The sequence below is a fragment of the Elephas maximus genome, chromosome 5, assembly GCF_024166365.1.
Source record: "Elephas maximus indicus isolate mEleMax1 chromosome 5, mEleMax1 primary haplotype, whole genome shotgun sequence".
Classification (NCBI taxonomy): Eukaryota; Metazoa; Chordata; class Mammalia; order Proboscidea; family Elephantidae; genus Elephas; species Elephas maximus.
Window position 1 is genome coordinate 55297455 of NC_064823.1, and position 17898 is coordinate 55315352.

The following is a 17898-nucleotide window of genomic DNA, read 5'->3' on the forward strand; positions in this document are numbered from 1 at the left end:
CCTTCAACTACAGCTCAGTTATCCCAGCAGCAAATGAATGTGAGAATTATCACGAGAGTATCCCAGAGAGAGTATCCCAGGTACCACAAAGAAAGAGAAATTAGTATTTCAATAACAAGGAGTTATTAAGATATTAGAGCTCATTTGTAGGTACTACATATATTTTTATGCATATGTATACATAATACACATATATCTATGCAGATATATATGATAAAGATCACACGAAGAAATCAGTCATAGATTGTGTATGTTAATTTTAGAAGGAAACTAATTTTTTCTTCCCTGATGATGTGTTTATTGCCTCTACCTTTCTTATGGTGCAACTTTTGCAAAACAAGTAACCTTAGTTTTTGCTTTACTGCTTTTCGTTATTTATAACTTTATTCAGAGTTATAATAAAACTTTTCTCTCTATAATAAACTTTTCTCTTTACTTTGTGTCTCTAGTATGATATATTAAGAAAAAATCTAAACTTTCAATTACAGGGTGCCAAAGAGGTATTTATTAATTATGGTTACTTTTAATATAACAATAATGATGGCCACCAACATACTTACAAAGTTTTAAATTATCCTGGTCTCTAGTGCTTTGCTTTAGATTACTGTTTAGATTACCTGTTTGCTTTTATTCAAACTTACAATTAACTATCAAGTAAACAGATTTATCAAGTTTGTGGATCACCTACTGTAAATTTTTAACCATAGATCTGGTATCTACTACTATCAGCATGTTTTAAATGCCACTTTCTGCTGCTTGCTGCCCATCTATGTAAACAGGGAATATCAATGCAGTATGCAACAGTTTATAATGCTTCTAACTTTATTAAAATGTATTCCAAAAACTATTTTTCCACTAAGTGTTGATTTTGTTAATAAAAAATTTTAGACAATACTAAGCATTCAGAAAAGTGAATCAATACTTTCCAAAATCCTACTATGTCCTAAAATACTATTATGTTTGAAAATAGCTGGATAACTGAGCAAAATTTTCAGTCTTCACTGCAATGATTTGTTTTTTTTTTTAATCAAAGCTAGGAAAAAAACAGACTCAAGAAACTTGAGAGAAAAAATATCTACAATAAACGGTCCGAGTCTCTTATTTATAGAACTAAAATTTTAAAGTTATAACTAGGTGAAGAAAACTTCAGGAAGTTCAGCACATTCCCTCAAACTCAAACATCAATGTGCTCTTCTCTAGCCACAATCGTTAAATATTCAGACTATTTTGGCAAGTCAGAGAATTGAAAAGTAATTTTTATCCATGTGAAAAACAGGTATGCTTTTCCAAAAAGGATGAATTTGGAATGATTATTTACTAAAGAAAAGTCTTATTCTATTTAAATATGATTTTAATTATAAAATACTGATCCAATTTCTCTGGCTAAGCAATTATGACTTTTATTACTCACATATTCCATACTTAACCTGTCTGAGTGGAGAAACTCTTAATTGTTTAATCAGTGAGGAAACTTGTAATATACTTGTACTGGACCTGTATGTTAACTTAGGACTTTAAGGACTAACAATTTGCCAATGTTGTTTATGAATAAGGCTTAAGTTACTGGGACCAAGAACAGAGTAAATGTTTCTGCTAGAGTAGAAAGGAGAAATTTATCATTCAAATATTTTACTCATACACTAGCAGAGGCTTGTGTATCAAAATTCAATAACAGACATAAAAAAACCCTGATATATCTGTGCTAATAAACATGCCTCCTGAGTTTAGAAATCTTGTTTTTTTTTTTTTGGTCTCAGTGACTCACTGAAGTGCTCAGTATCAATACGAAATGATATGAAGTTAATAAGCCCCCAAAACAAAAGCCATTGCCGTCGAGTCAATTCCGACTCATAGCGACCCTATAGGACAGAGTAGAACTACCCCACAGAGTTTCCAAGAAGCACCTGGTGGATTTGATCTGCTGACCTTTTGGTTAGCAACCACAGCACTGAACCACTATGCCACCAGGGTTTCCATAAAGTTAATAAAGACCCGATATTTAATTTGGTAAGTTTTTAAACACAAATTTTAAAGAAAAGAGTAAGTCATGAGATACAACAATAAAGGATATAATTTATGTTAAAGAACATTAAGGAGAAAAAGGAACACTTCGTAAAACTATGATCCTCAGTAAAGACAGAATGTAATGAGGTGGCAGAGGAAAGAAGAGAAGAATTACAAGTCTGGCATTTGCTTCTTTACAATACTAAAGATTGCTTCTATTTTATCTATTAAGTTTTGAAAGCTGCATTCAAATTGTAGCTTTTAGAATAATAACAAAAACATTCCTGGTCCAATAATGTTCTGAGAAAAGCTGATACAGCTTTCCAAAGTACTTAAGTTATTCTTTAGGAATACTTGCGCACTAGGAAAAAAACCTTCTCTCAACAAAGAAATGTACTATGCGTTTACACTGTGCACTTTGCGTGTTGTTAATCATTACATTCTCAGTACGTACACTTTTTTAATCCTCAAATTAGCGATAATTTTGAAAACCATTTGGCCATTTGATACGATTTTGTATAAATTTTTGAACAGTTTCTTCAAAGGACAAGCTAGTTCAAATGCATAGTGAGACCAATTCTTCATATCTTACAGCTGCTACAATAACTTTATCACTAGTTTCTTTTATTCATCATGCTAAACCATTCTGCCACTTAGAACTTGTCTTACTTTCTCAGGTGTCCCACTTGAACTGAAATAGGAAAAGGAATCAACATGAACAATTGGCAAATGACTTCTTAGCACAACTCAGACACCTGTGTTTTATGGTCAAATTTCGATTATTCATTTTGTGGATTATCCGGATTCTCCTTTTTGTTTCTCCTATTCATCTTTAGGACACTTTCTTTTAAAAAAATAATTTCATCAGAGGGCAGGAAAAGTAAAAGTAATTACCTCTATAAAGACTACCATTTATTATCAGCTTAATATATGAGTTGGAATTGGCTCGACGGCAACAGATTTGGTTTTGGTTTTAAGTTTAACAGGCAAACCACTTGATGAACAAGAACTATTTTTTATATTGTTATGGATAATTTCAATTCAGAGGTTTAAAAGTGGTGACCCTCAGACAGGATGCAGCCTGAAGATATGCTCTGTTTAGCTTGTATATGGTGTTAAAACGGCAAATGTAATCCAACATTTAAGAACCAGAAGATGTCACATAAAAAGCTATATATTCAGTTTTTACTCTCTCAAATCAAAAGATTCGCAGTACTTGGCCAAACTGTCACATAGAAACTACTGGCTAGAGAACACCAGCTCTCCTCTTTCAATGGGATGTGGACTTTTCAATTTGCCACATAACACCAAGGCCAAATGTCAGCAGCTATTTGTCATCATTATTTAACTCTTTTTTAAGTATTTCTAATTCCTTTTCATTATTGCTCAGACCCACAACTATGAAAAGTGAAAAAATAAAAAATACACTGTGCAAACCTATAGGACAGAGTAGAACTGCCCCAAAGGATTTTCAAGGAGCGGCCAGTGGATTCGAACTGCTGACCTTTTGGTTAGCAGCTGAACATTTAACCACTGTGCCACCCGGGCTCCAATTATTTTTCATTATTACTCGGACCCACAACTACCAAAAGTGAAAAACTTAAAAAACATGCTGAGAAGACCATATATTTCCAGAACACATGGAAGTAAAAAATAATATTACATGCTTAATATGCAAATAAAATGTGTGTCTGTCAAAAGACTACAACTTCTCTGCCATTATGAAACAAACCATAGAAAAACTTCTTTGTGCTAACCAGGCACCTACAGGAATTTGAGTTTCTGATCCACGCAGTAATTCATATAAGATAATAAATGAATGAATGAATGATACACCATACTTGTAAATGTATAGTGAAGGCCTTAATATTGTTTTTATGCTCAATTAACAACCATATAGGCTATCTGGTAATTTGTTGCTAGATTCGAAGAATGTGCTTTAGACAGAAAAGAAAGTGCTCTTTATGAGTATTTATTAAATTTCCAAATTCAGGTATCTGCAATTACTCTGAACTTCATTTTTCGAAGGACAGCTTTTAAAGTAATGATATTTTAATTCTTCCAAGGAGTAAATCTAATAATTTAGATAAAATAATTTTACTTATATAGACAGTGTGAGTGTTTAAAAGATACTCCTGGAATTAATATAAAGTAATCAACATGAAGCTATTTTAATACTGTTTACTGAAAAATATTGATAGCAAAGCTTAAACCATACCATAGTTTTTTTTTGGCAGGGGGGAGGTACTGATTAACATAGGGCAACCTTTCAAAAACTAGTCCCATCTAGTATATTATACCATTTTGTATTTTTTAAACATTGTATTTTAATATTGGATAATTGTCAATTTTATATGCCACTTATGAATTTTTATTCATTGTTTCTCTAGATATTTTTGTTTTATACTATAATAAAGATGATTTTTAAAGATAAAAGCAAGTTTTCAGTTTTGTTTACCATTCTCATTGCTATAGTTCATCAGCATGCCACAAAAGACAGTCAAGAGCTTCTCATTGGCGGGATCTGTTATACCGCACAGTGACCTTAAATGGTCAATTACAATCTGTGCACCACCTGCTTGGTCAACTGCACTTCTGCCCTCATCTGTAAAACAAAGAGTTAAATTAAAAATAAAAGAAAAAAGAAATGTACCTTACAATTTCAAATACAAAACACAACAGTGTTATTCCTTATTTAGTGAATAAATAGAAATTAAATCTAAGCAGGACATTAAACATGTCTTCTTGGAAAAACAAAATAAAACAAACAAACATGAAAATGGGAGTGGATGGGGAAAAGAAACAATCAAAGATTACTCTCATTGGCATCATATAGAAGATAAAGGAAACTCTTTGTGCTCTAGGAGTTTATACCATGTGAAATTTTGCTCCTCTTTGTTTCACAAGTAACAATTCTGTGTAAGAATGGAAAAAAAAAAAAAAGGAACTAAGTGATATTCTACCAGTATAAATTTTTTTCCCTCAGACTAGAAGCCACTAAATATATCTATCACTGGCTTTTAAAGTCAGTTATTATCAAAGAAAACAGTTTGGGACACAGCATAATTCTAGATCACAACACGTAACTCCTAAATATTAGTATTAGTCTTCTTAATGGCATTTTCTGTAGTCCAGAAGTGTGTTCCCTTTTCCAACTCTTGATGGTTTATGTTTCATTTTTCCTTATTCCCTGCATTATAAAACACACTAATAAACTTCATCATAACAATCAGTGGTCAACTGAGAGTCATGTGTATCTTTCATTATATGTACCTCTAAATTACATAGAACAGACGTCATTTAAGTGTTAGACTATATGACTAGCTTTAGATTTTCTAATATTGAACATAGGAAAGAATTTATTTCTAAATCTGACTTACTTATATAACATATAACAGACTCTAGAACAGTGCTATTCAAAAGAAACATGAGTCCATACGTAAATTAAAATTTCTAGTAGCCAAAATGAGAAGGTAAAAAGAAACGGGTGAAAAAACTTCAGTAATTATAAATCCCAAATATTATCATTTCAACATGTAATTAATATAAAAATTACTAATGAGGCACTTTACATCCTATTCTTTGTACAAAATCTTTGAAATCCAAGTGTACTTACTTGCACAAAAGTGAATTTACATCTCAATTCAGACTGGCCACATTTCAACTGCTCAATAGCCTAGCATAGCTACTGAGTAGCGACTGGCTGCCATACAGGACAGCACAGCTCTAGAAGCAGAGCAAAAGAAATGGCTCACAAAAGCAATATAGCTATGGAGTTGGTAGGCAAATAAATTTTTTTTTTTCATTTTCCTAGTAAAACATGTCATATCTTTATAATCTTTATAATCATTGGTGGGTCATATTAAACAATGGAACTTAATATATCATTTCTTATGGTTCATATATAGTAAGGCCTCAGAGACACTAGTTTCAAACTCTCAAAAAATTTTAAGGCAATCCATGGTAAAAGGAAACAAAACAGTATTTCAGTCTTATGTTCATGTAGTACTATTATATAAGTGCAGGGTAAGATCCTATGATAATCAGTTAATAGTAAAATTACAGAAAATTCCTATAGTGTCAGATGAGAAAACCAAGAACGTCAATCAAATCTCAATTAGAAATCTAATTTCCAAAGTCTTACTTCCCAATAACATAAATGGAAATTATCTAAAATTACTGGATCCTTTGTGTGTGGATGATGTCACAAAAAACTGAACATTAGGATTACAAATCTAAATTTTCAGACCTTCAATAACATAAATGTAAAGTATATCCCATCCCTAAGTTATAAAACTCAAATAGTATTTAATTGCTGAGCAAATATGGCTTTTAAAATACAACTTGTGCATACTCAGTACTCAGAAAAAATCTTACAGAGCAGCTAGACTAAGCCTTAATTTCATTTACTGGAAAACTAAGGCTTAGAAACTACATGGAGCAGAGTTGCACCGAATTTTAAATGCTAGGGTGACTTCCTGTCAACATGTTCCAAAATTTCAATAATTTAATAAATTTTAACACAAATTTATTTTAAAAATTTAATAATCCAATAATTAAGAACATAACTACAATTAAAAGGCAAATTAACTATTTGTGTTGCAGAGCCACAAATGTTTTTCTTCCCTTTCTTCCATCCCTCCCCTCTGTCTGAATTGTCTGCAATATAGCTCTTTACTCATGTGTTATCAAGAGTAGGCTGAAGAATATAAACTCAATCTCTATACTAGAAACTACATCATGACCAAATTTGAGAAGAAAAACAAAGCAAAACAGTAATGGACAGTACAGCTGGAAAAGTATTAACTATCATTACAGGAATGTTTATGCAGTTTTTTTGACAAGTCAAGGAAATAAAATGAGAGAATTTTAATGATGTTTTTAAAAGAATATGAGGATGCAAAGGATTAAATAATAATGCTGCATTCTTTTACCCTACCAGAATCAGTGACAGAGTCAGTGTTTAAAAGGATCTTACAAAGCACTTTAAATACATATTAGAACATCTGTAATTCCAAGAATCTGTATACACCTAAAACCCAGTGCTGTGGAGTTGATTCCGACTCATAGCGACCCTATAGGACAGAGCAGAACTGCCCCATAGAGTTTCCAAGGAATGCTTGGCGGATTCGAACTGCTGACCCTTTGGTTAGCAGCCGTAGCACTTAACCACTATGCCACCAGGGTATAGGGTTGCTATGAGTTGGAATCGACTCGACAGCACTGGGTTTGGTTTTTTTTTTGGTATACACCTACTTCTCACTTACTACCTTGTTATCTGACATTTCACATTTACGACTATAGCAAAAAAAAATAATCTACTATCCAACTATGTTGCCCGTTAATGAGGCAGTGGGCAAGGCAGCAATGGCTGTGGAGCCTTCCCTTCCTTGAGGAGGGTCTCTGGGTGGCCTGTGGTAGGCTGGGCTATGCTGCCCCGCACCTTTTGCCAGGGGAGGCCCCACGTCCACCTGCCAAGAGGAGCTGGCCTCCTCCGTGACCACAGCCTCTGGGGGGATGTGCAGGTAACACTGACCCAGCAGGCGCCTGTTCTGGGTTCCCAGCTCTTAGGTGGCCTGAGCCCCTGCGATTCAAAACTGTGGTGGGGTAGAAAGGGAGGAAAGAGAGAGACATCGGAGAGGGTGTTTGGAAGAAATGCACGCGAGTTTAATGACATCCCAAAATGAGCCAAACTGGGCTTGAAGTCTCAGTGTTGGTGGGGCCCGGTGTGAAGTCAAGCTCCCAGTGCCCTTGCTGGAAGCCTCAAGCCTTGGCCCAGAGAGCACAGCAAGCTCCAGGGATCTTGAACCAGGACTTGCAGGGGTAGGAGTGGACCCCTGGAGGCAGCTCCTTGAGGGAAAATCTGACCCAGCACAGGAGGAAGGTGAAGTGGTTAAGCCTTGGGCCCTCCAGTCACACAGCCTGGCTTTATCCACCTTTGTCTCCTCCAAGCCTTCTCCACAGAGGAATAAGCCATAATTGGACTCATCACAGTGAAAAGCACATCAGTAGTCTTAAGCTATTATTTTTATATTTCTAAATAAAAAAAAAAATCAGACAAATGGATCATCTGAAAACAGAAAAAAAAAAAAAACCTCTCCGTTTTAGTGTAACGCCAATTTTCACGTAATGCAATGTATGTTCTCTGGAGCCTAACCATGTTGATAAATAAGAAGTGTAAGCTTGGTTTTCTACAACCAAAGTAACTCTACAGTTTTATGTTATTAAAATATCATTATTGTTGATTAAAAAATAATTTTCAAATAAAAACAAGTTCTAAAATCCCTGAATGTGGGTTCTTTTAACTCTCCTCGTAATAAACGTCTAGCTTGTAAGCCACCCTGAGCTGTCACCTCTAGAAATATGATTTAATTAATTTTCCATCATTATGAGGTATCCAACCAATGAATAAAGTGTAGCCCACCAACTCTTTGAGCACTGCTATATTCTTCAATGGTGACCTGTCTCAGAGTAGTTTCCAGTACAAGAATGACCTTTCTTCACCCTAGATTACCAGCAGGGCTTTAAATGTAAAGGACACTGTATTTCCATTGCTCTTCAGTAGCCCACAGCAGGAAGCAATAAACCATGCGTGTGTCATGGTTATTTTGAGAAAAAGTGTTGCCAGGTAGGTATTCTATTATCAGGAAAAGTTATACAATAAGGCTAAGGAAAGAACCTAAAAGCAACAAATGAATACAACTATTGTGACATGTGTTATATAAAAAATGTGTTATATAGTGCTTCCTAATTTCAGATTTGCCCTTATCTCCCCAAATAAGACTTCCCTCCTTATGGGGACTACATATTTACCTTGTGGGTAGCACATGCCTAATACACAGCAAGCATCTAGTGTTTACTGAAATAGGGCCTATGGCTAGATTTTGGTAAATTATCATTCACCCTAAGGACAAGTATGTGGATAGGGAGGTGGGGAGGTGAGAGGGGGAGCAGGTATGAGAATATGAATGAAAATAATTTGCTTTATGTTTTTACCAACACAATATGGTTTACATCTTTGTTTTTTGAACTTTATTTGAATAGAATCTGTTGTTTATATATTTTGTGCTTAGCTTCTTACAGTCAACATTATGTTTGTGAAATTCATACAATTTGCTGCATGCTTCCTTGCTGTATAATACCTATGGTATGACTACCCCACTATTACTTGTCTATTCCTTTATTATTATTTGAGATGTTCCCAAGTTTGGGCTTTTACTTACAATGCGCAAATGGAATTGCTGATTCATAGTCTGCATATCTTCCACTTTCTAGATAATGACAAAATGAAAAACAGGTTTCCAAAGCTAGTGTATACTTCTTCCAGCAGTGTGTGAGAAATCCTGTTGCTACAGTCCTTCGCTATCACTAGGTATTATTGGATTTTTAAATTTTAGGCGATCTGATGGGTTAGGCTGAACCTCCTCCAGAATATATGACGAGCAGGTTTGCCTACAGGTCACTTTTCTATGCATTCAGTAGACAGTTAATTTAGTGTCAAGAGTATACAGCATGTACATGGGAAAAAAATAATACAACAGTTCAAGATAAGAAGGGGAACAGAGATAATTGAGATGGATGGATAGATGGATGGATGGGCAAGTGGTTGAGTGGATATTCAAATTTAAGGAAAAAACTGAAAGAAGCTATTAGAAAATAGCTGACAAAATTAGTTAGGAATGACCCTGAAACTTTTTTACACACACGCCTATAGAAAAGCCTTATAACGACATCAACACACAAACACACATATATTTATTTCTATTATCACCAACATTTCAAAAAGAGAAGTAAGAAGGTTCAAGCCTGGAAGACTAAGGAGGAAAACTGGGGAGACAGTCTAATACTGGGGGAAAAACACTGGCATCTGACCTGGATTTAAAAAATCTCAGCCCTACAACAATTTCCCAGCTGTGTGAACTTGGACAATTAGTTACCTAAATTCTGAATTTCCATTTCGTCAGCTATGAAATGGGGATAATGATTCTTCCATCTCTGCGGGTGCAGTAAGAATTAAACAATGTAAATGGAAATACATGGGAGCCCCTCCCTAATACACTGTCTAGACACAGTAAGAACTCAATGTTTCCTTTTCTTTTTATTCTTAAAGTCACTTTTATTTGGTTTGACTATAAATAAAATCAAAGTAGGCTCAGAAGAGAAGCTCATTATATAAAAGAAGTCCATAAACTACAACAGTTACTTTATCTAAAATTAATTTTTCAAAATACTAATTTTTTTTTACAATTTAAAAAGCCTTTAATTTTCATGCTGCCTTCCACTTCTGTGGCTTAAATACTACATTTTTCTTATTCTCAGAAATTCTCAGTGTCAAATACAAATTCTATTGTAAAAAATTATATCTATATACATATTGATATTAGTTTTCCTCCCACAATTTTATTATTTAGATAAAAAAGAATCTTGGTTTCTTATGAGAAACCCTGGTGACACAGTGGTTAAGTGCTTAGCTGCTAACTGAAAGGTCAGTGGTTCAAACCCACCAGCCACTCCATGGGAGAAAGATACAGCAGTCTGCTTCTGAAAAGATCTACAGTCTTGAACAATCTATGGGGCAATTCCACTCTGTCCTATATGGTCACTATGAGTCAGAATCAACTTGATGGCAATGGGTTTGTTTTGGGTTTTGGTTCCTTATGCATTCATCTGCTCAAACTACTTATTCCCTACCAGAAGTTATACTCTTTTGTAACATCAGGAATGGTTACTATGGTAATGATTTTAGGATGGAGCACAACATAAAATTATGACTACATTAGAGAAATAACAACAGGAGATGGTCATACTAATAAGACGATTTCATCTAAAATGTGTTAAAAATTAATACTGAGAAACTTGAGAAAACAGTGCAGATGTGGAGACATTATTGTTGAATAAATAATCTTTTCTGATTTCAAAGTTTTAGCAACTAAAAAGAATTCGTCTTTAACATTTTGATGTGTCATGTATTTGTGAACTGCCTCGCTCTGTGTTCTATAACCGAACCCTGAGTGGCACAAACAATCTGTAAACAATTCCTAACTCAAAGTTTGCTGGTCTGAACCTACCCAGCAGCCTACGAAAGAAAGGCCTGGCGATCTGCTTCCGTAAAGAATATGGCCAAGAAAACCCTCTGAAACAGTCCTCCTCTGTAACACGCTGGGTCACTATGAATCAGAACTGACTCGGTGACAACAGGTTTTGTTTTGTTTTTACAGAACATAAAGTTCTAAAAAGGCTCTCCTGTGGTGCAGTGGTTAAATGCTCAGCTGCTAATCAAAAGCTCAGTAGTCTGAATCCACTAGCCACCCCCCTGGAGAAAGGTGTGGCAGTCTGTTTCCGTAAAGATTACAGCAGTTCTACTCTGTCCTACAGCATCACTACGAGTCGAAATCAACTAGACAGCAGTGGGTTTGGGGTTAAAACTGCAAATGCTTTTTTTAAAGTCACTGGAGGCCAAAATGAAAGCTCAGGCACTAAGGAGCTAGATACAAAAAGATTTTTATTGTAAATGTACTTCAGAGATAGCAACGATGTAATTAGTGAATTAAGAAAGTAAATTATAAAATAATAGTATATTTCTTTTTTTCTCATATTTTCGCTCAGGTTTTTCTTAAATGATGATGATTAACGGTGAAGTCTGCTCAACTTGACCAAAGTAAAAGATGACGCTAAGAAGTACACAAGAATAAGACAAGATAATGTTCTACATCCTAGACTGGTGAGTAGTGTCTAGGGTCTTAAAAGCTTGTGAGCAGCCATTTAAGACACAACTATTGGTCTCTACTCATCTGGAACAAAAGAGAAAGAAGGAAACCAACGCCTCAGAGAAGAAACCAGGCTGCAGGAGTAATGGCTCACACGAACCACGAAGCCCTGAGGCCAGAAGAACTAGATGGTCCCCTGCTACCACTGACAACCATTCCGACCAGGGACAGAGTAGATGGTCCTGGACAGAATGGGAGAAGAATGTACAACAAAACTCAAAGTCCTAAAAAAGGGCAGACTTAGTGGACCACTACAGACTAGAGAAACCCCAAGACTATCATCCTTTGATATCCTGTAAACTTGGAACTGAAGCCACTCTGGAGGTTACCTTTCAGCCCAATAACTGATTGGCTCATAAAACAAATTACCACCTGTGAGTACTGTGCTCCTTTTAAATAATCATCTAAAAGGAGCCCAAACGGCCAATATTTACCCAAAGCAAAGATGAGAAGGTAAGGGGGAGACAGGGAAGCTAGATAAATGGAAACAGATCAGAATAGAAATAATGAAAATGCTAACATATTGTGAAAAATGTAACCAATTACACTGAATAGTATGTATACAAAGGGGAACCTAATTTGCTGTGTAAACTTTCACAAAAACTGCAATTAAAAAAAAAAAGAAAAAAATTGTGATGATTAAATACCAGCATTTTAAACTAGAACTTGGAAAATCTGAATTCTAATTCAAATTTCCCTTAGTAACCAAAAAAATACTATTGAAAAAAAGGCACACTGAAATAAATATTCAGTTCAGCAAGACAATAGCACTTTTTTGGCTTTAATTGAGAACCTATTTTTGAGGATTCACTTCCGAAAAGGTCTTTGGCACCTTTCCCCCAAAATCTTTTTAGGGTAGCCATGAACTTAATAAATATTAACATCAATCTATATCACAGAATAGCTTCTAAAATGCATATTAAACAGAGAAGTCAACCGGCAAAATATATTTCACATGTAATTGGCTCAGAGCTGAAAGTGGTATAATACAATCACTTGGTTTTCATATCCACATCAAAACTAACGGAGAGTCACAAATCCATTCATTGAGATCCATTTTGAGAGTGACAGAAATTTCTAAAACCTTATGCCTTAAATAACAATACTTAGAAGCATAAGAAAAAGTAAAAAACAAATTCTACAACCTTTTCTTTAATTTTGTAAAATTACAGGCAGTCCCCGGCTTAAGAACATCTGACTTACAGACAACGACTACTTGCTCTTTAATGTTACATAAGCGAGCGTTTTTTTTTTTTTTTTAAGCCTGCCCTCACTTTGAAATGACTGACCCAATCCCTACTTGCAACAAATTCTTCATCATAATCATCTTCACTTGTTGCACGTGCAGCTTTTAAAATGATCAAAAAGGCTTCCAGCCTTTTCTTGCACTAAAGTAAGGCTAAACAGAACCGTATGCACCTGTTCCGACTTAACTACAAATCTGACTTAAGGACTTAAAGACATAGTTAGGAATGGACCTTAGATCTCATTTGTAAACCCGGGACTGAAGATACCAGTTACAAGATCCTTGTTTTTCCATCCTCTACTTTCAGACTCATGATCGTGTCCATCTTCTCCAACCATTTTAAGCACTGTATTTTTATGCAAATAATGGGTGCCTTATGCATTTGTCTTCCGGCTGCTTCCTCCATCCCCTCCGTGAGGTATTTTTATAAGTGCATCACGCTACTTTTTTCTATTAGGCACATAAATGGTTTAGAAATGAGTCTTTGCTCCATAGGCTAAGAGTGATAGTGATGGATGCTTTGCATGCTAGTGAGCAATTTGAGACTTAAAAAGATGTACTTGTCAACAGCAATCTACAGCTGGGAGAGACACAAGAGGACATTAGGAATCCCTGTGTTCCAGGCATACAAGGATGACAAAAGACTGAATGGAAAGCAGGACTACTTGGAAAAGCCCTCCAGTACCCACAGACCCCATTCTAAGTACAAGGTAAGAAAACCCACTACTAAAGCAATCTGAAGACTATACCGCATAGAGATAACGTTGGCAACAACAAAACCCAGACCCAGCTCAACTGCTGACTAGATTAGCTCAACCCCTAACCCATACTAAAAGCCTGAAATAAAAAATGTATTTCCAGTTGTAAATACTGTTAATCTCAATATCTACTGTTTTTTTACACACAGCGTCCAGCATTCTATTAAAAAAAAGATATTTTAAAGAAGAAAAAACAAAAATCCATTGGCAAGAGATAAATCATCAACAGAACTAAATTCAGAGGTGACCTGGATGTTTAAATGATCAAACAGGGACTTTAAAGTAATTATGATTTATATATTAGAGTATACAGTGGAAAAAGAATAGAGGTAGAATTTTGCAGAGAAATGGAAACTCTAACAAAGAGTTAAAAAGAAATGCCAGGAATGAAAAACATGGTATCAAAGATGAAGAAACACTGAATCATCTCAAGAGGCTGATTAGCAGACTCAACAAACAGAGGAAAGGCTCAAGAGAATTTGAAGACAGGTCAACGGAAGTTAAACTAAAACACAAAGGAACAAAAAGGATGTGTTGTGGGGGGAACCCAGAGCATTAAACAAGAACTGAGGGACAACAGCAAATGGTCACACATCAGTGTAACAGAAATCCCAGAAGGAGAAGAGATAGCAGGATAGAATAAATATCTAAAGGGTAAATGGCTAAGAAGTTTTTTTCAAAAATAATCAAAGGCATGCCACAAATCTCTAAAACTTAGAGAACCCCAAACAAAATGAGAATACATATACTACACATGATGATATAATATTTGAAGGTAACCTACAATAAAAGGGAAAAAGGTACAAAGAGTAGTTAAAACAATAAGAAAACAACCAGAAAGACAGATTTTAAATCAACTATATAAAAATCACACATTAAACACATATGGTCTAAAAAACTAACAAACCACTTACTGTCGAGTCAATTTCTAACCCTATGTGTGTCAGAGTAGAGCTGCACTCCCTAAGATTTTTAATGACTGTTATAGTTCAGAAGTAGATTGCTAGGCCTTTCTTCTGGACGGACTAGAACGACCAACCTCTCAGTTAGTAGCCGAGAGAGAGCTTAACCATTTGTGCCATCCAGACAAGCCCATATAGTCTAAACCTCCAATTAAAAGGTAGATATGGTCAGACTGGATTAAAAAAGAAAAAAAAACACACTACCTACAAGTAACTTAGTTATAAATAAGGACATTAAGTTAAAAATGAAAGGATGGCAAAAGATATACAAACAGTAAACAAAGGAAAACTGGTGTGTCTATGTTATCAGACAAAGTAGATCTACTTCACAACAAGCAATATTACCAAGGATAAAGAGGGACATTATTCAGTGATAAGGGGTTAACTCATCAAGAAGGTAACAACCCTAAATGTATAAGCACCCATCAACAGAGCTTTAAAATATGAAAACCTGACCAAACTGGGAAGAAACTGACAAGCCCATAATTATAGAAATAGGTGATAAAAATTTGTTAACTTAGTATTTTTTGTGGCAGGCACAATGGATAATAACAGGAATATTAAAAAGTCCTTGCTTTCAGATTTTCTATTCCAGTTAGGAAAACAGAGGAGTAAACAGAATAAAAGGTTCAAAACAGTTTTATACAGTGTTATGGAAACACATACAAGGACAAATCAGGAAAAACGGAGAAAGGTTTACATAAAACTTCACAGAAAAAAAACGTTCATTAAAAATATATTCGCCTACTATCTACCTGGTGGCGTAGTGGTTAAGCGCTACAGCTGCTAACCAAAGGGTCGGCAGTTCAAATCTGCCAGGTGCTCCTTGGGAACTATGAGGCAGTCCTACTCTGTCCTATAGGGTCGCTACGAGTCGGAATCGACTCGATGGCACTGGGCTGGGTACTATCTATAAGTAATGAACTTACAATAACAGGCAGATTTACATGGTAAAATGTGTTTTCTCCAGCTCATCTATATTCTGAATAGAAATAGTATTTCCTTATTCAAAGGACTGATTATTTACATATATAATCAGTTTAATTATGGTATTTCAACACCAGAGACCAAATTAGCACTCATTTTCATGCCTTTATCAAACTCTTTTGGAGGTTTTTTACTATGGGTGGTATAGTGGTTAAGTGCTACGGCTGCTAACCAAAGGGTCAGCAGTTCGAATCTGCCAGGCGCTCCTTAGAAACCCTATGGGACAGTTCTAGACTCTGTCCTATACGGTCGCTATGAGTCGGAATTGACTTGACGGCACTGGGTTTGGGTTTATTATGGGTCAGGAGCCTTGGTGATACAGTGGTTAGGCACTCATCTGCTAACTGAAAGGTCGGTGGTTTGAACCCACGAGCCACACCACATGAGAAAGATGTGGCAGTCTGCTCACAGAAAGATTTGCAGCCTTGGAAACCCTATGTGGCAGTTCTATTCTGTCCTACAGGGTTACTATGACTCGGAATTGACTCAATGGCAATGGGCTTGGTTTTTTTTTTTTTTTTATTTAAGCATTGGACTACTAAAAAAAGGCTAGCGATTCAAACCCACCCAGAGGCACCTTGGAAGACAGGTACCTCGAAGATATGCTTCCAAAAGGTCATAGCCTTGAAAACTCTACGGAGCAGTTCTATTCCACACACATGGGGTCACCATTGAGAAGGAATTGACTTGACTCGATGATGAGGACAACAACGTGATTCACAGTTTCAGAGCTAGGTGCTAGAAATACAAAGATAATTTACAGTTCTATTTGGATGAGGGGAAGAAAAGAGAAATGTGAAGAAAAACATTTAAGCAGTAAACGCAATTATGCATTAAGAGCACAAATAAGGAAATCTGTTTTACCTGGAGGAGTCAGATAAAGATTCATGGTCATGATTCTTAAAAGGTCTTTCAAGCCCTTATTGTTTATCAAATGATTTTAAATACTGTGGATTTTTTGCTTAGATTATGATTGGAATTTTTTTCCTTATTCACTCTACTGAGGAAAAATTTATGTAAAATAAAACTACATATATTTAAAGTGAATAGTTGATGAGTTTCTGACAGTACTATACACCCTGGAAACTGCCACCACAATCAAGATATTGAACATTTTCATCACAACCAAAAGAGTCCCTGTGCCCCTTTGCAGGCCATCTCTCCTGCCTTTGGACCTAGGCAACTATGGATCTGTTTTCTATCACTATATATCAGTTTGCATTTTATATAAATATATTCTATAATACATACTATTTATGCCTGGCTTCTTTCATTCAGCCTGATTTTGAGACTTAACCATAGCGTCAGTTTAAGTGGTTTGCTGGTTTGTTCTTCACTGCTGATCGGTAGTCCATTGTATAGATTTAAGACGTAATCAATACTCTGTTAACCTACGTTGATGGACCTCTGTGTTGTTTCTAGTTTTGAGCTACTGCGAATAAAACTGCTTTGAATATTTATATGTAGGTTTTTAGGTATCAAAAATTGGAATAATGAACTGAAACTCGAACAGCTTCATATCTAGGTGTGATGGTTAAGGTCAGTCAACTTGTCTGGGCAATGATTCTCAGTGGTTTGACAGTTATGATGTAGTCTGTCAGGGATGTAATGATGTAATCACCTCCATGATGAGATGTAATAAAATGTAATTACCTCCATGATGAGATCTGCTATGAGCAGCCAATCAGTTGAAAATGAGATTCTTTTGGGGCGTGGCCTTCATCTGATATATATGGACTTTCTGGAAAAGCTCGCTGCCTTTTGCTTGCTCAGGATACTGCATCTGGTGAGTAATCATCTGACCGCTGGTTCTTGGGATTTGAGCCAGTGGCTTGCTGTACTCCCACCAATCTTGGGATTTATTGGCCTCTGCAGCCTGTGAGCCAACAGCCTGCTGTCAGACCTGCTGATCTTGGGTCTGTCAGCCTCTGCAGCTATATAAGTGAGAAGTCTCCAGCCTGACGCCTGACCCACAGACTTGGGACTTTCCACTCTCTACAACTGAGTGAGACATTTCCTTGATATAAATCTCAATCTCTTTCTCACTCTCCCCCCTCCCTCTCTCTCTATATATGAGCTTCACTGGTTTTGCTTCTCTAGAGAACCCAGCCCAAGACACTAGATAAGCACAGGGCTTCTCCAAAATCAATTCAGTCAGTTTAGAAAAGCATGAG

General features: G+C 35.8%; 1 protein-coding gene across 6 annotated transcripts in view; it reads right to left on the minus strand.

Annotated features, from left to right (window-relative positions):
* RAP1GDS1 (Rap1 GTPase-GDP dissociation stimulator 1) overlaps nt 1–17898 on the minus strand; it is a 179930-nt gene that overhangs the window by 70312 nt on the left and 91720 nt on the right. For 4 of the 6 annotated variants that reach the window (XM_049885653.1, XM_049885652.1, XM_049885651.1 and 1 more), the window contains one exon: nt 4463–4609. The exons of 1 other annotated variant lie outside the window; for it this stretch is intronic. In XM_049885653.1, coding sequence (XP_049741610.1) covers nt 4463–4609 — 147 coding nt within the window. Of the gene's footprint in view, nt 1–4462; nt 4610–17898 lie in introns of those variants that run through there. One more of the 6 variants, XM_049885656.1, reaches the window with a different exon arrangement.